General features: G+C 42.7%; 1 protein-coding gene and 1 non-coding gene across 2 annotated transcripts; both read left to right on the forward strand.

Moving 5' to 3' along the window:
• Positions 1-3,289: 3,289 nt before the first annotated feature.
• LOC138821645 (small nucleolar RNA SNORA3/SNORA45 family) lies at positions 3,290-3,420 on the forward strand. Its single transcript, XR_011370171.1, has one exon. It is a non-coding gene; the product is annotated as a small nucleolar RNA SNORA3/SNORA45 family (small nucleolar RNA).
• A 16,388-nt stretch (positions 3,421-19,808) lies between these two features.
• Positions 19,809-21,516, forward strand: LOC138821516 (protein S100-A7-like). Its single transcript, XM_070013822.1, has 3 exons — positions 19,809-19,932; positions 21,206-21,263; positions 21,360-21,516. The coding sequence occupies exons 1-3, from the start codon at positions 19,809-19,811 to the stop codon at positions 21,514-21,516; spliced, it is 339 nt and encodes a 112-aa protein (XP_069869923.1).
• Positions 21,517-25,183: the final 3,667 nt, after the last annotated feature.

Raw genomic sequence — 25,183 nt, forward strand, 5'->3', positions numbered from 1 at the left:
GCAGATGCTTCCCCTCAGTGGGGCCTTCTCTCTGGCAGGACAGCCGATAGCCCAAGCTGCTCCTCTGGGAAGAGCTGCACAGACTTATGAGTGATTCTCCCAGAAGGGGGTGCCAAAGGACAAGTAACTGAACCAGAGTCTAGGAATCCCTGAGAATTTCAGAAAGGAATAGGTAAGTTCTTGGCACCTGCATTCTTTAGACTTTGGGTTTGATCCCGAGCATTAGAACAACAATAACAACAAAATAATAATAATAATAATAAATACTTAAACCAATAAATGTAATTTGCAGTTTGCCTTTCTCTACCAAACCTAACAATTTCCTCAACCAGCAAGTGCTTCATTACTATATTTTTATGTTCCTAACTTAATATGTCACTCATAGCTGGGCGTCAGTGGCCCGTGCCTAGCTACTCAGATAAGGATCTAGGTTCAAAGCCAGCCCAGGCAGGAAAATCCCTCGGACTCTTACTTCCAATTAACCACCAAAAAGCCAGCAATAGAGCTGTGGTTCAAGCAGTACAGAGCTACCCTTGAGGAAAAAACAAAACAAAAACAAACCCTCAGGAACAGTACCCAGACCCTGAGTTCAAGCCCCAGAACCAACAGACACATAAATACACATCTACAAAAAAAGTAAAAACATTTCAAAAACATTTCAAAAAAGTAAAAACATTTAGCAATGCCAAGCTAGAATCACAGAGAACTGTATTGAGTATCTTTGAGTCAGTCATTAATTAATCAGATGTTAAAAAGCAATAATCAGAGAAATAGTCATCACAGCAATATATATAATCAAGAAACAACTGGTGTAATTAATGACTTTACCATGCCAGTCTGATTCACCCTTGGGTGATAATTACCCTGGGTGTAATCTTTTGTGTCTCAAAAAAAAAACAACCCTCCATTTATGAGCTATGGTTGGGGTGGAGGGGAGCAGTCAGAGTCCTCTTTCCCCTGTCTTTTGTTTAGTCTGAGGCAAAACACCCCCATTTCACCAATGTACAGAATGATCCCCCATAAATGTGATGGAGCATGCTTTGCTGTTGTTCCAGAACTGGGGCTTGAACTCAGGGCCTCATGCTATTTCCTAGCTTTTGCACTCAAAGCTGGCACTGTACCACTTGAGCACACCTCTACTTTAGGCTTTTTATCTGGTTAATTAGAGATCAGAGTCTCACAGGTTTGTCTGCCCAGCTGGCTTTGAGCCATGATCCTCATAGCTCAACCTCCTGAGTAGCTAGGATTGCAGATCCAGGCTTTGGAGCTTCCGTTCTAACCTAAAGATATTGCACACCAATCTCACAGGTTAATCAATACTATATCTGATTTTTAATGAGTACATAGTGATCATCAGCAGGTATAACATTTATCTGAGCTAATTCATTATTAGTAGACACTTTTTTTTTACAGAAACAGATCTTAGTTTTTCTTTCTTTATTTTTTGTCCAAGACCAGGACTCAAACTCCATATCTGAACTTTGCTTTTGATCATGAGCAGACATTCTACCATCTGAGCCATGACTCCAACCCCCAGATTTTAGTTTTTAATAAACTTTTAAACAACAAAGGCCCCCAATTCAAAGTAAAAACAAAATCCTGGATCATATAGACATTTACCGTGATTGCATTTATCTAAGCTACACACATGATCAGTTGTAAGATGTTAACTAAATTCTGTGACAAGTATGTTTTTGTTTCTTTGAATACCAAGAACAGGATTCATTTAATGCAGTCTTAGGATTTAGTAGCCACTAAGTTTTTCTTAAATGGCTGCTCTTATTTCTAGCACAGGCAAGCAGGTAGAGTCTTTCATAGGTTCAAACACTGGAAGCTTTGGTTGCTACCATGTCAGCTGGCTTACATTCAAGAAGTCTCAGTCTTCTGAGGATGACAAGTGTGAGCCACTGGCACCTACCTACATTTTCTTTACAATTCCATAGGTTTGAAGGAGAATAATGGTCACTGGTGTAAGTCCAGTCTCTCTCTACCACTCTAACTTTTTCCCTTCTGTTTCCCCCACCTACATATCCCAGACATACAGTCATCTTGGACTCTAGGAAAGACAGCATTTTTGCAACTTACACTCTACCTGAGAACAAACTTTGCTCACTATAATATTGGCTTCAGATGAAACACATCTTGTCTTCGACCAGGCTGACATAGGATCTCAGACCCTTCATCAGACTAACTCCCAACACACTCCAGATCCAAGAGATTCAAGACAGATGAGGGAACCAAATGGGTACCCAAAGTCCAACAATGACACACTTAGACTGCTCCACTATTGTGTGACCAGTTAAGCTCCAGTAGGGGGTACCTCAACCAACATGCTTAAATGAGACACCACAGTTAAAGCAGGGGATGACCAAAAACATTTTTAGACAACCAGAACTGATAGACCGGCCATTTAACCGCATGGATTGGGAACTCTTCGTGAATGCAAACAAGTTCATGGACCATGGAAATGCAGTGTTGGGTAGCAAGCCCACAGGAGGTCATTGAGTCAAAGCTGCCCCTGACAGGTATGTGTCCACACAAAAGGCTGAGTTGAGAGCCAGCTCTGGAGCCTTCCCTTTCAGAAGGGAAGAAGCTAATATTTATACTGACTCCAAGATATCTTCTTGATTGTCCATGTCCATGGGGTCATAGAGAGAGAGAGAAGGGGGAGAGAGCAAGAGAGAGAGAGAGAGAGATAGTCAGAGAGGCAGAGATCTAGCTTTTAATAAGGTCATAAAACATCCTCTAGAGGAATGCAAACTCCTGGAAGCTGTATTCAAGCCAAAAGATAGGTGAATGTGGCCAGGCACTTGTGCTTCACACCTGTGACCATAGCTACTTGGAAGGCTGAGATCTGAGATTACAGTTCAAAGCCAATCCAGGTAGGAAGGTTCATGATATTCTGATCTCCAATTAACTACCAATAGACTCTATATGGTTCAAATGGTAAAATACCAACCTTGAATGAAAAAACTCAAGTATTGGCACATATACATGCATGCATGCATGCATGCATACATACATACATACATACATACATACATGCATACATACATACATAAGATAGGTGGGTATCATTCAGTGCCCTGAGCATCAAGGGGAAACTATGACAGTTGTTTGAGCTGTCCATAAGAAGACATTCTCTCCGCATTTAAATATAGAATAAAATTAAGCTTTATATTCAACAGCTTAACCAAGATCTAATTTCTAGGCACAAGTTTTCTTCTTCTAGGATAAAAGTCTACCCTGAGTATCCCCTATAGGTCGAGTCCTGTTAAAGATGTGGAGAGCCGAGACTAGAGTCACATCCTGATACTGCACTTGTGCTGGTATGCTAGCATTCTTGGAGAGAATCTGCTGGCCTTGATTCACTAGTGAGGTCAGCCAGTGCCCCCATTAGTGCCTCAATCAGAAACTTGCTTCCACAGATCCTAGGGAGTTTTGGCTGGCAGGCCTGTTTCCTCATCACCCTTAAAGGGTTGATACCTGCTGCGTGTATTGTAGTATATTGTAAATCCTTTTCTCTCTAGGGTTACTACAGAGTCCTCAGGAAGGGGAAGCTGGCTAAGTAGCCTGTTATCAAGAAGGCCAGATTCTTCGCAAAAGAGCTGAGGAGAAAATTGAGGATGTTAGGGAACCTGTGTCCTGGTGGCTTAAAGACATAAAGAAGGAGGCTCATTAAATGCTAATGTTCTTTTTAAGAGAGACAGACAGACAGACAGACTAGAGCCCAAGTACAGTAATCGAAAAGTGCACTATTCTTCACTGCTCACACTTCCTTCAAACTTGCATGTGCCACACTGTGGATCCGCCACACCTAAGTAAAGAGTACCACACCAGAAAACAACCCTCCCGGCCCTCCAAGGGATCAACTGCTGCCCGCACTGGGCGGCAACACCCAAGGAAGATCTCAAATACCCCTCCAAAAGGCCGTTTCCATTTGTGATAGCAATATAATCCTAAATTACATTGCTGTCACTCTCTGCTGTCTATGCCTTTTCCTTATTCTAAGCCAGTCCCAGTCTAACCTGTTTCCAAACTGGGCTCCTACAGCTTCTGAGATCCACCCATAGACAAAGTTTTGGGTATGTAGATAGCTGCCTCCCTCTCTCTACCACCAGAAGTCTGCCAGGGAAAATAAGCCCATCTGTCTGTATGGCAAAGTCTCCAGCTGGTCTGGGAATCTGAGAGAAGGTGTTTTTCCCTCACTCTCAGGAGAATGTCTCCTCCTTTCCTCCAAGCAAGAGCACCCTGAGGAACTTCAACAGCAGCTGCAACAGAACAGCACATGTTTCCTTTAATGTGAGAACAGTCACTGCCGTTCCTGCTATGGGGCCTACAATGGATTTGGGTGGTTACTGGCAGAACAAACAAGTTGGGTTAGGTCAAAAGTTAATTGAGTCTCCTGAGACTCTCCCCAAATCATGAGTCAGATACTCCACACAAGAAATGTGAACTATGACAATCACTTTAACTGAACCCAGGTGGCTTGGCTAGCAAAGTCACTCTAGAAGGACAGGAGTACATCCCGAGCCATGGGGGTGGATACAGGCTGGTGGAAGCCCTGGGGGGCCTTATTTACAGTATAATTTTGGTTTTTTGGTTTTTTGGTTTTTTTCCCTTGTTTCAGCATTTTATTATTCCCTTTCCCCTCCCCAAATTAGATAAATGGATAAGCAAGTTGTAGGGTACCAAAATCAAGTACAGTGACAACAGGGGATATACCATAGGGGGAAAAAAAGACAAAAGAAACAAACAAACAAAATCACATAGTACATTTAAAACAACAGCGACAAAGAAAAACCTTTTGTGCCTATATCTTGGGGTTCATTTCACTTAGTATCATCTTATGGTCATATGTACATAGTTTTTGAGCATTTCTGCTCATCTGATAAGATTATTCTAAATGTATACTAACTATTACAAATAAGGGAAACCATGGGATCTATATTTCTTTGGATCTGGCTTGCATCACTTAATATGATGTTTTCTAAGTCTTTCCATTTCCTAACAAATGGGGTAGTGTGATTCTTTCTGATAGAAGCATAGAATTCCATTATATATATAATATATATATTATATATATACAGGGAACTCAAGAAACTAATCCCTCCCAAACCTAACAAGCCAATTACTAAATGGGCAAGGGAACTAAAGAAAGACTTCTCAGAAGAAGAGATAAAAATGGCAAAGAAACACATGAGGAAATGTTCATCATCCCTGGTTGTGAAGGAAATGTGAATAAAGACAACCCTGAGATACCACCTTACCCCAGTCAGAATGGCCCACATCCTAAAGTCAGCCAATGACAAATGCTGGAGGGGATGCGGAGAAATAGGAACCCTATTACACTGCTGGTGGGAATGTACACCAGCAGCGTACATATGTAAATATGTACATAGCTCAAAAGCTATGTACATATGACCATATAAGATGATACTAAGTGAAATGAACCCTAAGATATAGGCACAAAAGGTTTTTCTTTGTCGCTGTTGTTTTTAATGTACTATGTGATTTTTTTGTTTTTCTTTTGTCTTTTTTTCCCCCTATGGTATATCCCCTGTTGTCACTGTACTTGATTTTGGTACCCTACAACTTGCTTATCCATTATATGTATATATATATATATATATATATATATATATATATATATATATAGTGTATATATATATTTATTTATTTATATGTGTATATATATGTATATATATTTATATGTATATATATATATATATAATCTGTTGACATAGAAATCTGTTCTGTACTAATAAGAAAGTCTGTTCTAAACTCCAGATTTACAAACGTACTTTTGTGATTGTTTGTTTCTCTGCATACTGAGCCATGTATCTTACTCTTCCCCTTTCTGCTCTGCTGCTTTCTCTTTACTGATTGGGTTCTTTTTTTTTACCCCTATTTTTATTGTTTATTTCTTTTTTTATCATGGTCTATAACAGTTATGAGTTCTATGAGCTTTGCAATACAGTTATTTCTCCCACATTGGGTGATATGTACATTTCTCTTGTTTTGCATAGCATCAGCTGTTCCCTCTTTCCCACTTGTTCCCTCCCTCCCATCGCTGCCATTGTGTTGTTTAGTTCATTTTGGTCAATGTGCAGTACAGCTGATGGGTCCCGCTGTTGTATGTTTTTCCCTGATTCCTTCAAGTTCTGTGTCGTCCTCCTGGTTTCCCTCTGGTGTGCACATATATACCATAGATGTGATCAGCAGCATGGGGTTATTTAATAGGGATTCGACCAGATGAGTGGAAGTCCTTTGTTTCTTAAGTCCTGTTAATTTTGTCATATCACCTAACATTTTGGATTTAACATCCACTTATCAGGGAGACCATGTGCCATTTGTCTCTTTGCACTTGGCTTACTTCGCTCAACATGATTTCTTCTAGCTCCATCCATTTCCCTGAATATGCCATTATTTTGTTCTTTCTAATGGCTGTATAATATTCCATTGTGTATAGATACCACAATTTTTGGATCCATTCATCTGTGGTGGGACAGCTGGGTTGTTTCCATATCCTGGCTATTGTGAACAGTGCTGCAATAAACATGGAGGTGTATGTGTCCTTGTATCCTGTTGTTCAGGATAGATGCCTAGAAGTGGTATGACTGGGTCATAAGGGAGGTCAATATTTAGCTTTCTGAAGACCCTCCAGACTGCTTTCCAAAGTGGTTGTGTAAGTGTACATTCCCACCAGCAGTGTAATAGGGTTCCTCTTTCTCCACATCCCCTCCAGCATTTGTCGTTGGCTGACTTGAGGATGTGGGCCATTCTGACTGGGGTAAGGTGGTATCTCAGGGTTGTCTTTATTTGCATTTCCTTTACAACCAGGGATGGTGAACATTTCCTCATGTGTTTCTTTGCCATTTTTTGTTTGTTTGTTTTTGGTCTGGTTGTGGGGCCTGAACTCTGGGCCTGGGTGCTGTCCCTCAGCTCTTCAGCTCAAGGCTAGCGCTCTACCACTTGAGCCACAGCACCACTTCTGGCTTTTTTCTTTTTGCTTATGTGGTACTGAGGAATCGAACCCAGGGCCTCAGGCATGCAAGGCAAGTGCTCTACCACTGAGCCACCTTCCCAGCCCTTTCTTTGCCATTTTTATCTCTTCTTCTGAGAAGTCTCTCTTTAGTTCCCTTGCCCATTTAGTAATTGGTGTGTTAGGTTTGGGAGGGATTAGTTTCTTGAGTTCCCTGTATAGACTGGATATTAACCCCTTGTCTGATATACTGCTGGTAAATATTTTTTTCCCAATTAGTTGGTTGTCTTTCTAGCTTGGTTGCTATAGTTTTAGCTATGCAGAAACTTTTTATTTTAAGGTAGTCCCATTTGTCAAGTCTCTCTCCAATTTGTTGTGATGTTGGGACTCTGTTCAGGAAGTTCCTGCCTGTGCCTATAAGTTCAAGTGTCTCTCCTACTCTGTCCTGCAGTAGTTTCAGAGATTCGGGTTTGATGTTAAGGTCTTTAATCCATTTTGAGTTGATGTTGGTGCATGGTGATAGGCTGGGGTCCACTTTTAGTTTTCTGCATGTGGCCGCCTAGTTTTTCCAGCACCAGTGGTTGAAGAGGCTGTGTTTCTTCCATTGTATGTCTTTGGCTCCTTGGTCAAATATCAGCTGACTGTAGGCGTGTGGTTTTTATTTCTGGATCTTCTATTCTATTCCATTGGTCTTCGGGTCTGTTTTTGTGCCAGTACCCTGCTGTCTTTGTTATTATGGCTCTATAGTAGAGTTTGAAGTCCAGCATCGAGATCCCTCATATTGTCTTTTTTGCCTAGAATTGTTTTGGCTATTCTAGGTCTTTTGTTGTTCCATATGAATTTTTGGACTGTTTTCCGTATTTCAGAAATGTACATCATTGGGATTTTAATGGGAATTACATTGAATTTGTATATTAATTTTAGCAGTATTGCCATTTTTACTATATTAAGTCTGCCTATCCAAGAGCATGGAAGGTCTTTCCATTTCGTAGTGTCTTCTGTAATTTCTTTCTTTAAGTTTCTATAGTTTTTGTTAAATAGTTCTTTTACATCTTTGGTTAGGTTAATTCCTAAATATTTTATTTGGGGCGGGGGTTATTGTGAATGAGGTTGCTTCCTTTATTTCCTTTTCTGCTTGTGCATTGTCAGTGTACAGGAAGGCAACTGATTTTTGTGGGTTGATTTTGTATCCTGCTACTTTGCTGAAGTGATTTATAATTTCTAAGAGTTTGGGGATGGAGTTTTGGGGATCATGAAGGTATAGTATCACGTCATCTGCAAAAAGGGATAGTTTAACTTCTTCCTCCCTATACAGATCCCTTTAATGTTTCTTTTCTTGCCTTATTGCCCTGGCTAAGGGTTCCAGGACTATATTGAAGAGTAGTGGAGACATTGGGCATCCTTGTCTTGTTCCTGATTTTAGGAGATAGGTTGAAGTTTTTCCCTATTAAGTATAATATTGGCTATTGGTGTGTCATATATGGCTTTTATTGTTTTAAGGAATGTTCCTTCTATTCCTTCTATTCCAGAGCTTTTAACATGAATGAATGTTGTATTTTATCAAAAGCCTTTTGTACATCTGTGGAGATAATCATGTGATTCTTGACCTTGGCTCTGTTGATGTGTTGGATTACATTTATTGATTTACGTATGTTAAACCATCCCTGCATCTCTGGGATGAAGCCTACCTGGTCGTAGTGTATGTTTTTTTATGTGTTTCTGGATTCTGTTAGCTAGAATTTTGTTAAGGATCTTTGCATCTGTGTTCATCAAGGAGATTGGTCTGTAATTCTCTTTTTTACTTGGGTCTTTGCCTGGTTTGGGGATGAGTGTGATATTGGCATCGTAGAATGAGTTTGGGAGAGCTCCCTCCTTCTCTGCTTCTCTGAAGAGCTTGAGTAGTATGTGTATTCGTTCTTCTTTAAAGGTCTTATAGAATTCTGCTGTGAATCCATCTGGTCCTAGGCTTTTCCTTGTTGGAAGACTTCTGATTGCTTCCTGTATCTCGTTGTAAGATACTGGTTTATTTAATTGATTTACTTCTTCTTTGCTCAGTTTGGGCAACTTGTATTTCTCTAAAAATGCATCCATTTCTGCCAGGTTTTCTTTCTTTAGAGCATATAACTTTTGAAAATAGTCCTTTATAATTGTTTGGACATCTTGGGTACTTGTTGTGATTTTTCCCATGGCATCCCTGATCTTGTTAATTTGGATTTCCTCTCTTCTTAATTAATCTTGCCAAAGGTCTATCAATTTTATTTATTTTTTCAAAGAACCAGTTTTTTGTTTTATTAATTTTATCTATAATTTTCCTATTCTCTATCTCATTAATTTCCACTCTTAATTTGATTATCTGGCTCTGTCTAGTAACTTTAGGTTCCATTTTTTTCATGTTTTTCTAGCTGTTTTAATTGCAACATGAGATTATTTACTTGGTCTGTCTCTATTTTCTTGATGTGGGCACTGAGAGCGATAAATTTGCCCCTCAGGACTGCCTTTGCTCTGTCCCACAAGTTTCTTTGTGATGTGTCTTCATTTTCATTGAATTGTAGGAACTTTTAAATTTCTTCTCTAATTTCTTGTTACCCAGGTGTTGCTTAGAAGTATGTTGTTCAGTTTCCATGTATTTGAGTAATTTCTGCAGTATGCTTTGTTATTAAGAAATAGCATGATTCCACTGTGGTCAGATAGGATACAGGGGATTATGTCAATCCCCTTATATTTGCTTAAGTTCCTTGCATGAACTATGATATGGTCTATTTTGGAGAAAGTTCCATGAGCTGCTGAGAAAAATGGGTACTGTGTTGTTTTAGGGTGAAATACTCAATAGATGTCAGTTAGTTCCACTTGAAGTATGGCCTCACTTAATTCGGTAGCTTCTTTGCCAATCTTCTTGGTAGAACTGTCCTTTGGTGAGAGTGGAGTGTTAAAGTTTCCTAGTATTATCGTATTGGGATCTATTTTATTCTGTAAGTTTGAGAGTATTTGCTTAACATATTTGGGTGCTCCAATGTTTAGGGAGTATAAGTTAATAATGGTAATTTCCTCTTGGATTGTTCCCTGTATTAATATGTAGTGTCCTTCCTTGTCTTTTTGTATTGATTTTAATGAAAAGTTTATTTTGTCAGATATCAGGATAGCTACTCCTGCTTTCTTACTGGGGGCATTTGATTGGTAGATCCTTTTCCAACCCTTCACTCTGAGTTTGTTTGTGTGTTTGGCTGAGAAGTGGGTCTCCTGAAGGCAACAGATGGATGGGTCATGTTTTCTGATCCAATTTGCAGTTCTTTTTCTTTTTATTGGTGAATTAAGACCGTTAATATTTAGGTATAATATAGAAAGATGCATAGTGGTTCCTGTCATTCCCTGTTTTCCTAAGTTTTTCTTCTTATCTTTCCTCCTGTGCTTACTACGTTAGACTTCTATTAATTCCTGTCTGGTGCGGGTCCCCATTCCTGGTTGCTTTCTTCAGGTTGTGTTCCCCCTCTTAGTATTCTTTGTAATGCTGGCTTAATGTTTATGTATTCATTTAGTTTTTCTTTACTATTAAAATTTTCAGTTCTCCATCGAATGTGAATGCTAGCTTTGCTGTGTATATCAGTCTGGGTTGGCAGTTATTGGTTCTCAGGGCTCATATGGTGCTTTCCCAGGCCTTTCTTGCATTCAGTATCTGTGTGGAGAGATCTGCAGTGATTCTATTTTTTTTCTCATTGTAGTATAGCTCCTTCTTCATTTTTGCTGCATGCAAAATTGTTTTCATATTATTCAGATCTATCATTTTTAGTATAATGTATCTAGAAATGTTTCTCCTGGGATCCTGCTTGTTAGGTGTTCTATATGCTTCTGTTATGTAGGTAATATGATCTTTTTTAAGATGGGGGAAATTTTCACTGATAATCTTGTTGAATAGGTGTTGCATTCCCTTGTTTTGATACTCCTCACCTTCGTCCACTCCAATTACATGAAGGTTAAATTTCTTGGCACTATCCGCTTGCTCTTGTATTTCCCTTTGGCATAATTTAAGTAATTTTTCCATATCTGTGATTTTTTGGTCCAGTTGGTGTATTCTGTCTTCTGTATCTGCCACTCTACATTCCATTTTGTTCACTCTTTTAACTATGGCTTCCATTGTAGTTTGCATGGAGGAAATGGACTCATTTATTGATTCGATGTTGGTTCTCAAAGTACTAATCTCACCCCTTTGTGAGAAGTGTCCTGCCTCTATTTTTGAGTGTACCTCCTGTTTGAGACCCTGAATCTCTTTCGATATTTTGTCCCTGTGTTCTTTAAATTTCTGGTCAGTTTCTTGCTTTAATTCTTGAGTCATTGTCTCCAGCATCTCTTGGATGTAGCTTTTGTCTTCCATTCCTGCCTTGCTCCCACTGGGGCTCTCCCCTGGGTGGCTGCTGGATTTGGGGGGTAACTTGCTATCCTGGGTGTTGATAAACCTTGTAATTTTTCTCTGTGATTTTCACATGGGGATTCAGGGATTATTGAAGACTAATGTGAAATTTTGTTTTGGTCAATAGGTGTCTGTCTTTGCTTGGTTCCTGTTTCTGGGCTGGCAGAGAGAGTCTGTACCTGGTCTTGGTTCTGTTGGGGCTGACCTCCAGCTGCTGGTCTGACCCACGTAGGGCTCTCGGCTCTCTGCTGTAGATCACTGGCAGTTCCCACCTTTAGAAGAGTTGAGGGGCCTAGACTGCTCCTGTTTACTCCTACAGGTGCTCTTGGCGAGATCGAATTGCTGAATGTACTCTCCCAGTTCCTGGAGTCTGCTATGGGCTACTGATTTTTTTTATTTTTTTATTTTTTTGCCAGTTGTGGGCCTGAACTCTGGGCCTGGGCGCTGTTCCTCAGCTCTTCAGCTCAAGGCTGGCAGCCTACTATTTGAGCCACAGCACCACTTCTGGCCCTTTCTGCTTATGTGGTGCTGAGGAATCAGATCCAGGGCCTCATGCACACAAGACAAGCATTCTACCGCTGAGCCACCTTACCAGTCTGAGCGCCTGACTATTATCAGGTGCTGGCGGCCTGAGTTGTCCAATTCCTGGCCTGGGATATATGGGTCGGGTTCTGGTGGGGTTTGGGCTTCTGGTTCTCTTGCCTTGGACACCCTGGTCTTTTGCTGTCACAGGCATGATTCCCAGGGGGTGCAGTTCCCTGTTCCCCCCCCCTCTGCTGAGGCATATGCTCAGCTTCTGACTTCAATTGGGAGGAGTTGGTTGTGCTGCTCAGGCACCGGATCCCCAGGCCTGGTCTTGGCCCCCCAGCCTGGGGCATGCCAGTTGTATCCATGCTGCTGCGTATCCCGCCTGGGTTACGCAGCCTGGAGTACACAGTTCAAATTTCTTCCACTGTTGTCTGTTGTGACCCAGGGGCGCTGCTCCTGGCTTGGGCATTTAAGCTCCCTTCCAGGGGCGCTCCTGCTCTAGCCTGGCCAGCTGGATGTGCTCCATAGACTGGTGGAGCTCTCGAACAGTTCCCAGTTTTAGTGGGTCCTGTGGTCCGGGTGTTGGGGTAGGGGATCTGGGTCAGGGTCTGGGGATTCCCACCAGCTCTGGTCTCCCTTGAGGGATACACTGTCCCCTGCAGGGTACTCACCCTGGAGCTAGTTGTTGTTTCTGTGTGATGTAGGTTGCTGGTTGCTGCTGCAGAGTTCAGTTGAGATGGTTGTGGGCTGGGCCAGGCGGTGGTGGCTCTGTGTTTCTCCTCTGTCTCTCCTCTGCTGTTCGGTTCTGCACCACTGGATGGGCCTCCGGCCTCTGGCCAAGGGGTCGGGGAGAGGTCTCCGTGCAGGTTCTGAGCACTGGGGTTTGTCTCTATTTGCGCTCTCAGGATCAGCACCAGTAACTTGCAGGTCTTCTACTCTGGCCCGTGTAGTTCTGGGGTTCCCACCGTGGGGCCGAGTGGGTTAGGCGGGATGGAGCCCCTGTGCTTGGAGAGTGAGGGGGGGTGGGATCTTTGTGCAGGCTCCGGGCTCAGAGGTTTCTCTGTTCATGGCGATCAGCGGATCCAACACTCTACAGTATAATTTTGAACTGGTCCTGGCACTGGGGGTGCTCATTCTTGCAGGACAAATTGTGTCTCAGAAGTTCTACACAACTGGAGATACTGAGTTAAGATATCTTGGTGGTTCCACTGACTGCACTTGTCCCAGAAGCTGCTTCCACTGACATGAAATTACATCTAGCCACACCCCAACAGCCACCTTTCATCTAACCAAACAGGTCATCATCATCTTCTTTCTCTTCTTCTTCTTCTTCTTCTAATTCTTCCTCCTCCTCCTCCTCCTTCTCCTCCTCCTCTTCCTCCTCTTCCTTCTCCTCCTCCTTCTCTTCTTTCTTTCTTCTCCTTTTTCACAGTTCTGGGACTTGAACTCTGGGCCAAGGTACTGTCCCTGAGCTCCTTTTGCTCAAGGCGAGCACTCTACCACTTGAACCATAACACCACTTCGGCTTTTTCTATGATTAATTGGACATAAGTCTCACAGACTTTCCTGCCCTGGCTGGTTTCAAACCACCACTTCTGGTTTCCTGGGGTGTTTATTGGAGATAGGAGTCTCAGAGGCTTTCCTGTCGGGGCTGACTTTGAACTGCAATCCTCAGATCTCAGCCTCCCGAGCAGCTAGGATTACAGGCATGAGCCAGTGCCTGACTTGTCCTACATTTGTATTAGCATCATTCATTTGTACAAGGTTTCATTTCAATCTATCCATGCATGAATACAATGTACCCTAAATAGACTCACTGCATCCAACACTCTCCTTCATTCCCCTTTCCAGACCAACTTCAATGAACTTCATTGTTCCATATTCACACATGTACATAAAGTATTTGACTATATTCACCCTCCTTCACCCCCTCTACTGACCTTTCCCCTCTAACTAATACCTCGCCCTAGACAAGATCAGTTTTACATTCCTATCACTTTTTTTGGTGTATGCAAATAGTTCAAAGGTTTCACCATGTTATTTGCACATGCATAGACAGTCCTTAATCTACCCCCACAGTTTCGCTCCACTGTGTCTTCTTACCACTGCTTCCCTGTATTCCAGCCCCATGGCCTGGCCAAATTGCACCCAACAAAAGCCTTCTCTGTAGCCTCTACCCAAAAAGTGATGTCTACCTCCTCAGAATTCCCATCCCTAAACCATTCTGAGGATACTTCACTTCTGGATCTCTCAGTGTTTATGGAGAGACTGTGACAAGCCATGTGTGTGACCAAGACTGTCACCAGGAACATGGGGAATAAGAGCTCTGCCTGGAGCTGGCTCCACAGAGGAAATGACTGCTAAACTGCAGGAGGCTAGGGCTTTCTAGCATCCCTTCATGCCTCTCCACTGCCCAAAACACCATTTATATCCACATCATCTCTGCCACACACACCCTCTCACATACCCAGAATGAAGTTGATTCTCAAAATATAAACAAATAAATAAATGCATGGAAATAAGAACAAACTATTTGTTCTCCTCTTTCACCATCCAACTGTGTCCTCTCCACCTCAGATTGGGAAGCTGAAGCATCAACACAAGAAGATAGAAGCAGTGAAGATATCCACCCAGCAGATTCATTGCTAACCTGTTATGAACACCCCATGGATCAGCAGTGGGAGGGGATGTGCGGTGTGGTGGTAGAAAGTGGAAAATGTTTTATTTAGACACGGCATGGATGGAGCTTTCAAAGGGCTCAGATGTGGTACTGCAGACTTGGTCCTATTAGGGAGTAGCTTAGTTGCCAAGGTTTTGTTTCTAGCAAAAACAAATGATCAGTTTCCCTGGATGCACATGTCATATGTCTTTTCTGTGGTTGGGTACAACATTATGCATGCTTTTAACAATTAAATTTAACTATGTTTTCCCAAGGTTTTCTATCAGAAGTCAGCCATGTCAGGTCTTCACATCAAATATATTTACACTGGAACAAAGTTACAGTCATTCATTTTATGTATTTCTGTCTGCTGGGGACTACTATATCTGAGTGATTTGTACACTATACATAGAACCGCCTTTCTTTTCCATTTAAGCCCTTTCCTTTGGATTCTATTTCATGTCATTAATATTAATGACATTAATATTATTATACATGATTCCCTTTTTCTTTTCTCTTTTTTCTTTTTTTTTTTTTTTTTTGTTGGTCATGGGGCTTGAACTCTGGGCCTCAGCTCTTCAGCTCAAGGCTAGCGCTCTACCACTTGAACCACTGTGCCACTTCTGGTTTTCTGAGTGGTTTATTGGAGATAAGAGTCTCACTGTCTTTCCTGCCCGGGATTGGCTTTGAACCATGATCCTCAAATCTCAGCCTCCTGAATAGCTAGGATTATAGACATAAGCCACCAGTGCCCGGCTATACCTGATTCCTTTTGTGTTGCTTGCCTTTTGTTCTTTTTTCTTCCTAAAATGTGATTATGCATAACTCAAAAAATACATAAACTACATTGTCAAAAAATAAGAAGTCCAGCCAGTCACTGGTGGCTCACACGGTAATCTTAGCTACTTGGGAGGCTGAGATCTGAGGATGGTGGTTCAAAGTCAGGCCACAAACTGGAAGAAAATATTTGCCAAGATGTATGAGGTAAAGGAAGGCTTTGTCTAAAATCTAAATATTCTTAAAATTCAACAATGAGAACATGAATAGCCCAATTTTTAAAATGGGCCAAAAACTCTAACCAAAAAAAAAAAAAACACCTTTATCAAAAAACAGATATATGAGTGGAAAATAACCATGTCAAAGGATATTCCAAATCATATGTCCTCAGAGAAACACAAATTAAAATAACAGCAAGATACCACTACATACCTACTGGAACAGACCAAATCTTAACATTCTGATATCACCAAATGCTGGTAAGGGCACGGAGCCACAAGAGCTCTCCTTTGCCATCAATGTGAATGCAAAGTGATATTGCCACTTTGGAAGAGAGCAGCTGTTTCTTACAAAACTAAATGTACTGTTACCATGGGATTCAGCACTCACACTCATTAGCCTTCACCTAAAGGTTATTTATACACACCAAACAATTGTAAAACTTGTTTATAACCTCTTGTTATGATTAGAATGTGAAAGGCCCCCCACAGGCTCGTGTATTGGGAGCTTGGTCCCTCATTGGTGCCACTATTTGGGGATATTATGGAAACTTTAGGAGCTAGGATTTTGCTGAAGGAAGTAGGCCAGTCCCTTGGGGAAATTCCTTGGAAGTAATTTATCTCTGGTCCATTCTCTGCTTCCTATCCATCATGAGATGAAGAAGCTCTCATACCACACAACTATCTCTACGATGTTCAGTCTCATAACAGGACAAGAAACACAGAGCCAAATAACCATGAACTAACTGTTCTGCTCCAAAACCATGAGCCAAAATAAATCTTTCCTCTTTTAAGTTGTTTGTGCCCAGTATTTTGTCACAGCAATGAGAAAAGTAACTAACACAAAGCTTTATTCATAATTTCCCAACCTTGGAAGCAACCAAGGTATCTTTCAGTGGAAGCATACAATATAATAATAATAATATATTATTATATACAGGCAGACAAGAATATATTAGTGCTAAAAAGACAGTGATGGGCTGATAATGCAGCTTAGTGGTAGAGTGCTAGCCTAGCATGCATGAAGCCCTGAGTTCAATTCCTCAGTACCACATAAACAGGAAAAGCCAAAAGTGGCACTGTGGCTCAAGTGGTAGAGTGCTAGCCTTGAGCAAAGAAGCTCAGGGACAGTGCTCATGCCTTGAGTTCAAGCCCCAGGACTGGCAAAAAAAAAGTAAATAACTCTGTACCTTAATAATAACAATAAAATATATCTTTTAAGTGGGCTACAAAACCATGAAATACAAAGCCACTCAAATAGATATTGTTAAATGAAAGAACCCAATATAATAGTGCTACTACAAAGCTGGGCACTGGTGGCTCACACCTGTAATCCTAGCTACTCAAGAGGCTGAGCTCTGAGGATCACAGTTCAAAGCCAGCCCAGACAGGAAAGTCATGAGACTCTTATCTCCAATAAACTACCAGAAAAAAACCAGAAGTGGCTGAAGAGCTGAGGGAGAGCACTCAGGCCCAGAGTTCAAGTCCCATGATCTACAAAAAAAAAAAGTGCTACTACATCCCACATGGTTGTAACTATACACATTCCAGTGAGGAGGGGAGGAACTATAGAGAGAGTGGACACGAATTGTCAGAGCACAGAGGATTTGTAGGACAGTGAAACTACAGTGCCATGTTGTAGTGGTAGGTAGTGGGTCATTACACATTACAACATCAGAGTGAACCTTAATATGAACTATGGGTTCAGGGGTGACAATGTGCCAGTGTGTCATCAATTGTAATATGGCATCGCTCCAGTGAGGAGTGTTGGTAATGGGAGAGGCTATACATGCTAGGGGAAATCTCTGTACCTTGTGCTTAATGTTGTTGTGGTGAGGGTGGTAGAGTGGTTGTTGTGGTTGTTATGTGTGTGTGTATATATATATTCTCCAAAATAAAACCTATTTTTAAATTATCAAACAAGTTGGGCACCATGGCTCAAGCCTGTAATCCTAGCTAGTTGGGAAGTAGAGATCAGAAGAATGTAGTTGGAGATCAGCCTAAGCACAGAAGTTTGAGGGGCTCCATCTTGACCAATGGCTCTGCATGGTAGAGATGGGCTGTTGTCCCAGCTATGTGGAAGCACAATGGCTAGACACAGTGGTGCACACCTGTTATCTCCAGCAACACAGAGAAGCACAAATAGGAGGATAGCAGCCCAGGCTGGCCTGAGCATAGAGGAAGACCTTACCATGAAAATAACCAGCACACAAAAAAATGAATGGCTCAGGTGGTAAAGCATCTGCCTTACAAGTTCAAGACCCTGAGTTCAATCCCTGGTACCACCAAGAAATAAATAAGATTTTTAAACAAGACATGTCCTCAAGTTCATTTTCATTTCTACCAATTACACAATATTGATAGCATAGATACAATAACATATTCAGCCATTCCCATTTTAATTGCAATTCAAGTTATCTCTTGCCTTTTGTTACTAATTAATATTGCCATCCACTGGAGACGTGGGAGAGTGGGTCACAGAGGCTTCTAGTTACAATGGAAATTAATGGAAGGGGAAGCTGAGGGGCTAATGGGAAGCTCCATTTGAACAAACGAGAACAGCTCAGTAAGTCCCACGGTGCCTGAGAGACTGCTCACTAAATGAACCCTGAACTCTGTTGTGCCATACCAGGAACTTGGAGAAGAGCATAGCAGAAAAGCTGCCCATTTCAGTGATTTATCCCCCACTTCCTCACCAACTCCACATTCCTTCTGCAACAGACGGGCCTATCAAGCCAAGGACAACTCCTACACAGGCTACTTCACATAGAGAAGGAGGAAGGACAACAGAATTCATAAGCAGCCCCCATCACCAAGCTGGGGAGAAACTGGCCAACTCCCTGCCCACATTCCTTTGTGCTCACAGAACCAGTGAATCCAGATAGCAAGATGCATTCTGGCCCTTACCCTGTGAGACCTGTGAGAATCTGACCATAGGATGACATTGGGGTGATCTTTCCTGTTCCCCAGGACAGTGAGTTAGTTCCCAGCCTCTAAGGTGACCCAGATGGCTGGGAAGTTAACTCAGTGGTAGAGCGCTTGCCTTGCATGCATGAGGCCCTGGGTTCAATTCCTCAGCACCACATAAGCAGAAAAAAAAAGCTGGAAGTGGCACTGTGGCTCAAGTGGTAGAGCGCTAGCCTTGAGCTGAAGAGCTGAGGGACAGTGCCCAGGCCCAGAGTTCAGGCCCCACGACCGGACCAAAATAATAATAATGATGATGATGATGATGATGATGATGATGATGATGATGTGACCCAGAAGACTTAGAAAAAGGGATAGGAGGAAGAATCTTAACCGGGACTTTCTGCTGTTCACTAGCTGAGTAAACAGGATATTTGCTTAACACTTCACCTCTCATCTGCCTACCCAACTGAGTTGTGAGAATTCAGGAGGAATTCAGGTACAGCAGGATTCAGTGACTAGAATGGCTCATTAGTCAAAACAAATTTGTAGTAGATTAATAAAAAAAAAAATTCTTCTTCCCAGGGTCCAAACTTCTACCCTTTGGGGTCCAGAAAACCAATTTTCTTCCCCATTCTCTGACCTGTGACAACACATCCAACTGACTGCCTCAACCCCAAATTGCACTGGGAGGAAAGATGGCCCTAGGTAAGGTCTCCCAGGAAGTTACTGGAAATGCTAAGCACAGGTTTCTACACGTGCACACTCCACACACACAGTGGAATAGAGCTCCAGGAAGCTGATGGCCTAAGCTGCCCCAGGGTTTCCAGTTCCCCTTGAGGCTGGGTCATAGAAAAGGGCTTCTCTTGGTCCAGTTACATACATCTCACTCTTCCCCTCCTCCAAAACATCTCTTCAGCTCCAGTAAGTAGGCACTTGCTTGTCTCTCTGTATATATGCTGCCTGCCGGGGTAAGGAGGGAGGAGAATGCTGTAGGTAAGGACTCAGGAGACTGGGCCTTATCACAGCCCCATCTCAGATCTCAGTCCTTTGTATAGGTGGACCCCAGCTCTCCCTGCTTCTCCTCACCAATCCTGGTTGGGCCCAGGTCTGAAACATAGTCTTCTCTTTTCCCTTTTAAGGAATTTATTCTATCACACTGAAAAGAAAACCAGAAGTCTTTTTACTCCAAGTTAGCCCCCCTCACCTCAGTCTTCAGCCCTGTACCCTCACCCACCTGTGACTGTGGGGTGGGGGAAGTGGGGAGGGGAGGTACACACAGGTCTGTTCTTTCCTGCAGCTTTATGAAAGCAAACATGAGCAACACTCTAGCCCATGATTGATTTGGTGAGCATGTTTCAGAAACACACAGACCAGGATCACATGATTAGCAAGTCAGGCATGATGAAGATGATGAAGGAGAATTTCCCCAACTTCCTCAAAACCTACATGAGTAGAGGTTGAGCTTGGCTGATGATGCACTTTTTTTTCTGTGACCTTGGACAAGTTGTCTTTGTTCTACAGGTCTCCATTTTCTCATCTGCAAAATAGAGTGATAGTACTTCATTTTGGGGGTTTATATAGAGGAGATGTAAAGAGAGGATATATGTGAAAAATAATAGAAATGAGAAAGTTACATATGGATGTGAAGGGTTGGTATCAGGTGGTCAATAAAGATTACTTGAGATCAATGACAGGTCCCCCCCCAGCTGTCATGAAATGAACAGAACCTTATAGGTGTAGGCCCAGACTCTTGTCTGTATGTATGTATGTATGTGTGTGTGTGTGTGTGTGTGTGTGTGTGTTGTGTGTGTGTTGTGTGTGTGCGTGCATGCACGCACCAGTACTGGAGCCTGAACTCAGAGCCTGGCCACTGTCCCTGAGCTTTTTACTCAAGGCTAACATTCTACTACTTGAGCCACAGCTCCACTTCCAGCTTTTTTGTGGTTAATTGGAGCTAAGATTCTCATGGACTGTTCTATCTGGAATATATTCAAACTATGAGCCTCAGATCTCAACCCCGAGTAGATAGAATATAGGCATGAACCACTCATGCCCAGCTAAGGGTCCCTGAGCTTGAAGCTGCTTAATCAGTATTTCTGATTTTGTGATAAAGCAATAGAAATATTCTCAATTAACACCCCCCTTTACAATTGACAAAGTTCATTAGCAAACTTGAAACAAAAAAGATAGTGTCCCTAGGTACCACAAACAGAAAACCCAAAACAGAGAAGTTTTGTTAGAATAAGAGAAAAGAACAGGAAGGTTAGGGAATGGAGGGAAAAAAAAACAAGATGGTTTAAGATAAGAGTTCCCACAGAGGCTAGGATCAGAAGAGGAAAGGGCTGAAGATCTTCACCCAAGTCATTCATTAGAAACCTCTGGTCAGGGCTGGGAAGGTGGCTCAGTGGTTAAAGCGCTTGCCTTGCATGCCTGAGGCCCTGGGTTCGATTCCTCAGCACCACATAAGCAAAAAGAAAAAAAAAAGCGGGAAGTGGCGCTGTGGCTCAAGTGGTAGAGCACTAGCTTTGAGCTGAAGAGCTGAGGGACAGTGCCCAGGCCCAGAGTTCAGGCCCCATGACTGGACCCAAAAAAAAAAAAAAAAAAAAAAAAGAAAAAGAAACCTCTGGTCAGATCCTGCTGCCTGTGTGTCACATTTTTCAAGCCCATTTTTAGGGCAAAGGATCTCCCTCAAAAGCTCCAGGGACTAGTGTCCCCCACCATTTTTCCAGGTACCTCTGTGCACACCCCCACCATCCACAGCCCTGCAACCAAAGGTGCTGGTTCTATGTCCTCCTCCATGATCTATATGGACCATGAACTACACAGTGAATGACTTGTCTTCAGAACTGACTGTTCCTTGTACGTACATTTTTCTCTTTACAGGAACAAAAGGGCATGGGCCCTTTTCTGGGCCCATGACCCTGAGAAAAAAGACATGAACAAGAACATTGCTCAGTTACTGTCCATTCTGGGTAACATGGCCATAGACATCTACAGACAGAGCCAGGGAGCAGCACCCAGTTCCAGCAGGAGCCAGTGATCTACACCCAGCCAGGGGCCTTCAGAGACCATAAGAAACAATACAGTGTCTCTTTTCAACAAATACTTGCCTCATTGTCTTTTTCTCTTTGGTAATCTATGCTGTCAACTCATTCGAGCATCTCCCTAACAGGGGAGAGATGGAGAAGAAGGAATGAGCCAGCAGTGTCCCTCACTGTGGCCTCCCAAAAACACTGAACCTCTTCTCTCACAAGACTCTCTGTCCGCCTCTGTTCTTAACACCCAACAGGACATTCGCCAGTACAAGTCTCCTGACAAGGGGAAGCAAAGAAAATCTTGGTCAAAGCATGGATCTGTGTTATTCAGATACTACACTGAAAAAGAGTCAATGTCTCTCTCCCTGTGCCCCCTCCAGGGCCCCAGCTATTCCTCCAACTCATAGGAAAAAACTGATACAACTTAAGTAGGTTTTAACTAGAGGATATTCAGGCTCATTGTAGGAGCTGTGACCTTATTACTGTTGTTGGGAGGTTCACTAAGTTCCTGAAGGCTGATGCTCTTGCCCTGTGGCCTGGGCTCTGGGCAGTATCTTTGTCCCTGTGCTATGGGGTGGTGTGCATGTCCTAGGTGGGTGACCCTGTGGAAGTGAGAGGTGCCATGATGCTGAGCAAATCCACCATACCAAAGAGTGAGCATCTGAGACACTCAAGTGCTCATGAAAGTGCTGGGTTTTGAGAACTCAATATAGTCTTGGAACGCAGACAACTGACAGGACCCAAGTAAAAAGACAACAGTAAGGGAAATGAAGAAAGTGAGCTCATCCTAAGAGTCATAAACTGCAGCCCCTCTGTCTGCCAGGTCACTGAACAGTAGACCACTGAACAATGGTCTATTCCAGACCAGGCACTGTGCCAGAGGCAGGAGATGCAGTAAAAGCAGGACACAGTGTTGCCTTAGCAAAGTACTGACACTGCCCGGAAATGTGGACTTCCCCCGTGGGCGTCATGCCAAGGAGTCAGCATGGATCTCATCTCTAGAGTAAACATTTAACTGATCTCTAGTGCTGGTTCCAGACGACGTCCCTAGCAGCTGCTATTAGCATCCCCTCCATGAGGCTGACCTCATCTGTCTGCATCACTACTATGCACCCACCTGGTCACAGTCCTTTCCTGCTTGTTATAGTTTGGATACAGAAATATCTTTTTAAGAAGCTTCAGGGCATGGGCCTGAGAAGGTGACTCAGTGGTAGAGCACTTGCCTTGCATGCTTGAGGCCCTGGGTTCGATTCCTTAGCACCACATAAGCAGAAAAAAAGCCAGAAGTGGAGCTATAGCTCAAGTGGTAGAGTGCTAGCCTTGAGCTGAAGAGCTGAGGGACAGCACTCAAGCCAAGAGTTCAGGCCCCATGACCAACAAAAAAAATGCCTCAGGGCTGGGAAGGTGGCTCAGTCGTAGAGTGTTTGCCTAGCATGCATGAACCCCTGGGTTCAATTTCTCAGTACCACATAAACAGAAAAAGCTGAACATAGCACTATGGCTCAAGAGGTAGAGGCTAGACTTGAGCAAAAGAAGCTCAGGAACAGTGCCCCTGTCCTGAGTTCAAGCCCCAGGGCTAGCAAAAAAAACTCACATGTTAAATATATGTCTTTGTATAAATCCTGGTCAGTATTATTCAGTACAAACAGCGATCCAAAATACATACTTCCAGGCCTGAGCCTAGCCAAGAATATATAGAAGTTCCCACAATATGAAGCCAGGTCAAAAGAATGATGCAAACCACTAAACAATTTCCCTCATAACTCAAGTCCTGAACTGCCAAGAGGAGAGACTCCACACAAGATGAGGCCACTAAACTTCCAATTCCATTGCTAGCCTCTATCAGCAGCAAGATTATAAGTGGGCTTGCTCTCTCTTTGCTTTGCTCCCCTCATGCCTAACCTTACATGCTCCCTTCAGTAGGCAATAACATACATAAATTAGTATAAAATAGATAAACAAAAGAGCTAGCCTTATTCATCCTTCTGCCTAGGATTAAGGTTCACCCATCAGCTCTTAGAATGTTCTGCTTATATACCCATGTCCTCTCAAATAGGTGATCTTTATAAGGGCAGGCACCACCAGTCCAGCATGCATTTCCTAGTCAATATTCTTTTATCATGAGCTATTGCTGCTTCTGTTATAGCAAGATGTCAAGCGTAATCAAGATGGCAACCACTGGGGTGACTAACAAAAGAGGACTGATGTAAAGAAAGAAGAAACACAAAAGTCACATGACAGCCAAAGTTCCAGACAGTCACCAAATAGAAATTTGAATTGATTTCAGCTTTTAAAAAAAAAGTGTGTGTGTCTGTGTGTGTGTCTGTGTGTGTCTGTTTCCATGCTGGGGATTGAACTCAGGGACTTCAATCTTGTTAGACAAACACTCTGTCCCAGCCCCAATATGTTGTTTTAAATCAGAGGAAGGCTATTCTACAGGTGCAAGTTTCAGAGGCACAAGTTTTAAAAGTACAAGTTTTAGAGTCAGACTGAATTGAACATTTGCTCTAAAACATACTACAGTCAAGTTAATTGCTTACAAGCAATGAGTAGAAAGAGTCTGGGTATCTAAAACCTTCCAAGGATTCCTGGCTCATCCCAAGACTTCAGTACAGTGAGCAAACAGAACCAGAGTGTTGCTGTCCATGGTGCTGAATTCACTGTGACCTGATTGATTCTCCTGACCCATGTTCCTTCAACCTTCTCTATGGGAATACTATCTAGTTTTTCCCTATATGCAGGTAGTTGTTTTTGTTGTTGTTGTTGTGTTTTTTTGTCGATTGTGGGACTTGAACTGTGGGCACTGTCCCTCAGCTCTTCAGCTCAAGGCTAGCACTCCACCACTTAAGCCACAGTGCCTATTTCGGTTTTCTGAGTGGTTTATTGGAAATAAGAGTCTCCCGGACTTTCCTTCCCAGGCTGGCTTTGAACCATGATCCTCAGATCTCAGCCTCCTGAGTAGCTAGGATTATAGGCATGAGACACCAGCACCCAGCCTGCAGGTAGATTTTTTTTTTTTGGTCGGTCATGGGGCTTGAATTCTGGGCCTGGGTGCTGTACCTCAGCTCTTCTGCTCAAGATGAGTGTTCTACCATTTGAGCCACAGCACCACTTCTGGTCTTCTGAGTGGTTTATTGGAGATAAGAGTCTCACAGCCTTTCCTGCTCACTCTGGCTTTGAACTGTGATACTCAGATCTCAGCCTCCTGAGTAGCTAGGATTACAAGTGTGAACCACCGGTGCCTGGCTTTGCAAGTAGCTTTGGAGTGGGGTTCTAAAGGATGAACTCAATTTCACAGGTAGAAAAGGTGACAAAAGGAACAGGGTGAAAAATAATAAAGGCATGCTAATTGTTTCCAGTCCCTTGTTGCCACAAACACATATGACAAGCATTTTCTCACATGACCACTATGGATCTGTGAGACAACTTTTTTAGCATTCTTGCCCATGAAAAGGACTTACGGGGGCTGGGAAGGTGGCTCAGTGGTAGAGCGCTTGCCTTGCATGCATGAGGCCCTGGGTTTGATTCCTCAGCACCACATAAGCAGGAAAAAAAAGCCGGAAATGGCACTGTGGCTCAAGTGGTAGAGCGCTAACCTTGAGCTGAAGAGCTGAGGGCCCAGAGTTCAGGCCCTCAACGGGACCCAAAAAAAAGGAAAAAGAAAGAAAAGGA

This window comes from Dipodomys merriami, unplaced genomic scaffold (genome assembly GCF_024711535.1).
Source record: "Dipodomys merriami isolate MVZ:Mamm:240054 unplaced genomic scaffold, mDipMer1.0.p SCAF_92, whole genome shotgun sequence".
NCBI classification, from domain to species: domain Eukaryota; kingdom Metazoa; phylum Chordata; class Mammalia; order Rodentia; family Heteromyidae; genus Dipodomys; species Dipodomys merriami.

What these genes read in the sequence shown, in the direction of transcription:
- LOC138821516 (XM_070013822.1), top strand. Translation starts at nt 19,809, where the DNA reads ATGATTGATTTGGTGAGCATGTTTCAGAAACACACAGACCAGGATCAC. An exon ending in CAAAACCTACATGAGTAGAG is followed by an intron (nt 19,933 to 21,205) that starts GTTGAGCTTGGC and finishes CCATTTTTCCAG; the next exon opens with GTACCTCTGTGCACACCCCC. An exon ending in ACCAAAGGTGCTGGTTCTAT is followed by an intron (nt 21,264 to 21,359) that starts GTCCTCCTCCAT and finishes TTCTCTTTACAG; the next exon opens with GAACAAAAGGGCATGGGCCC.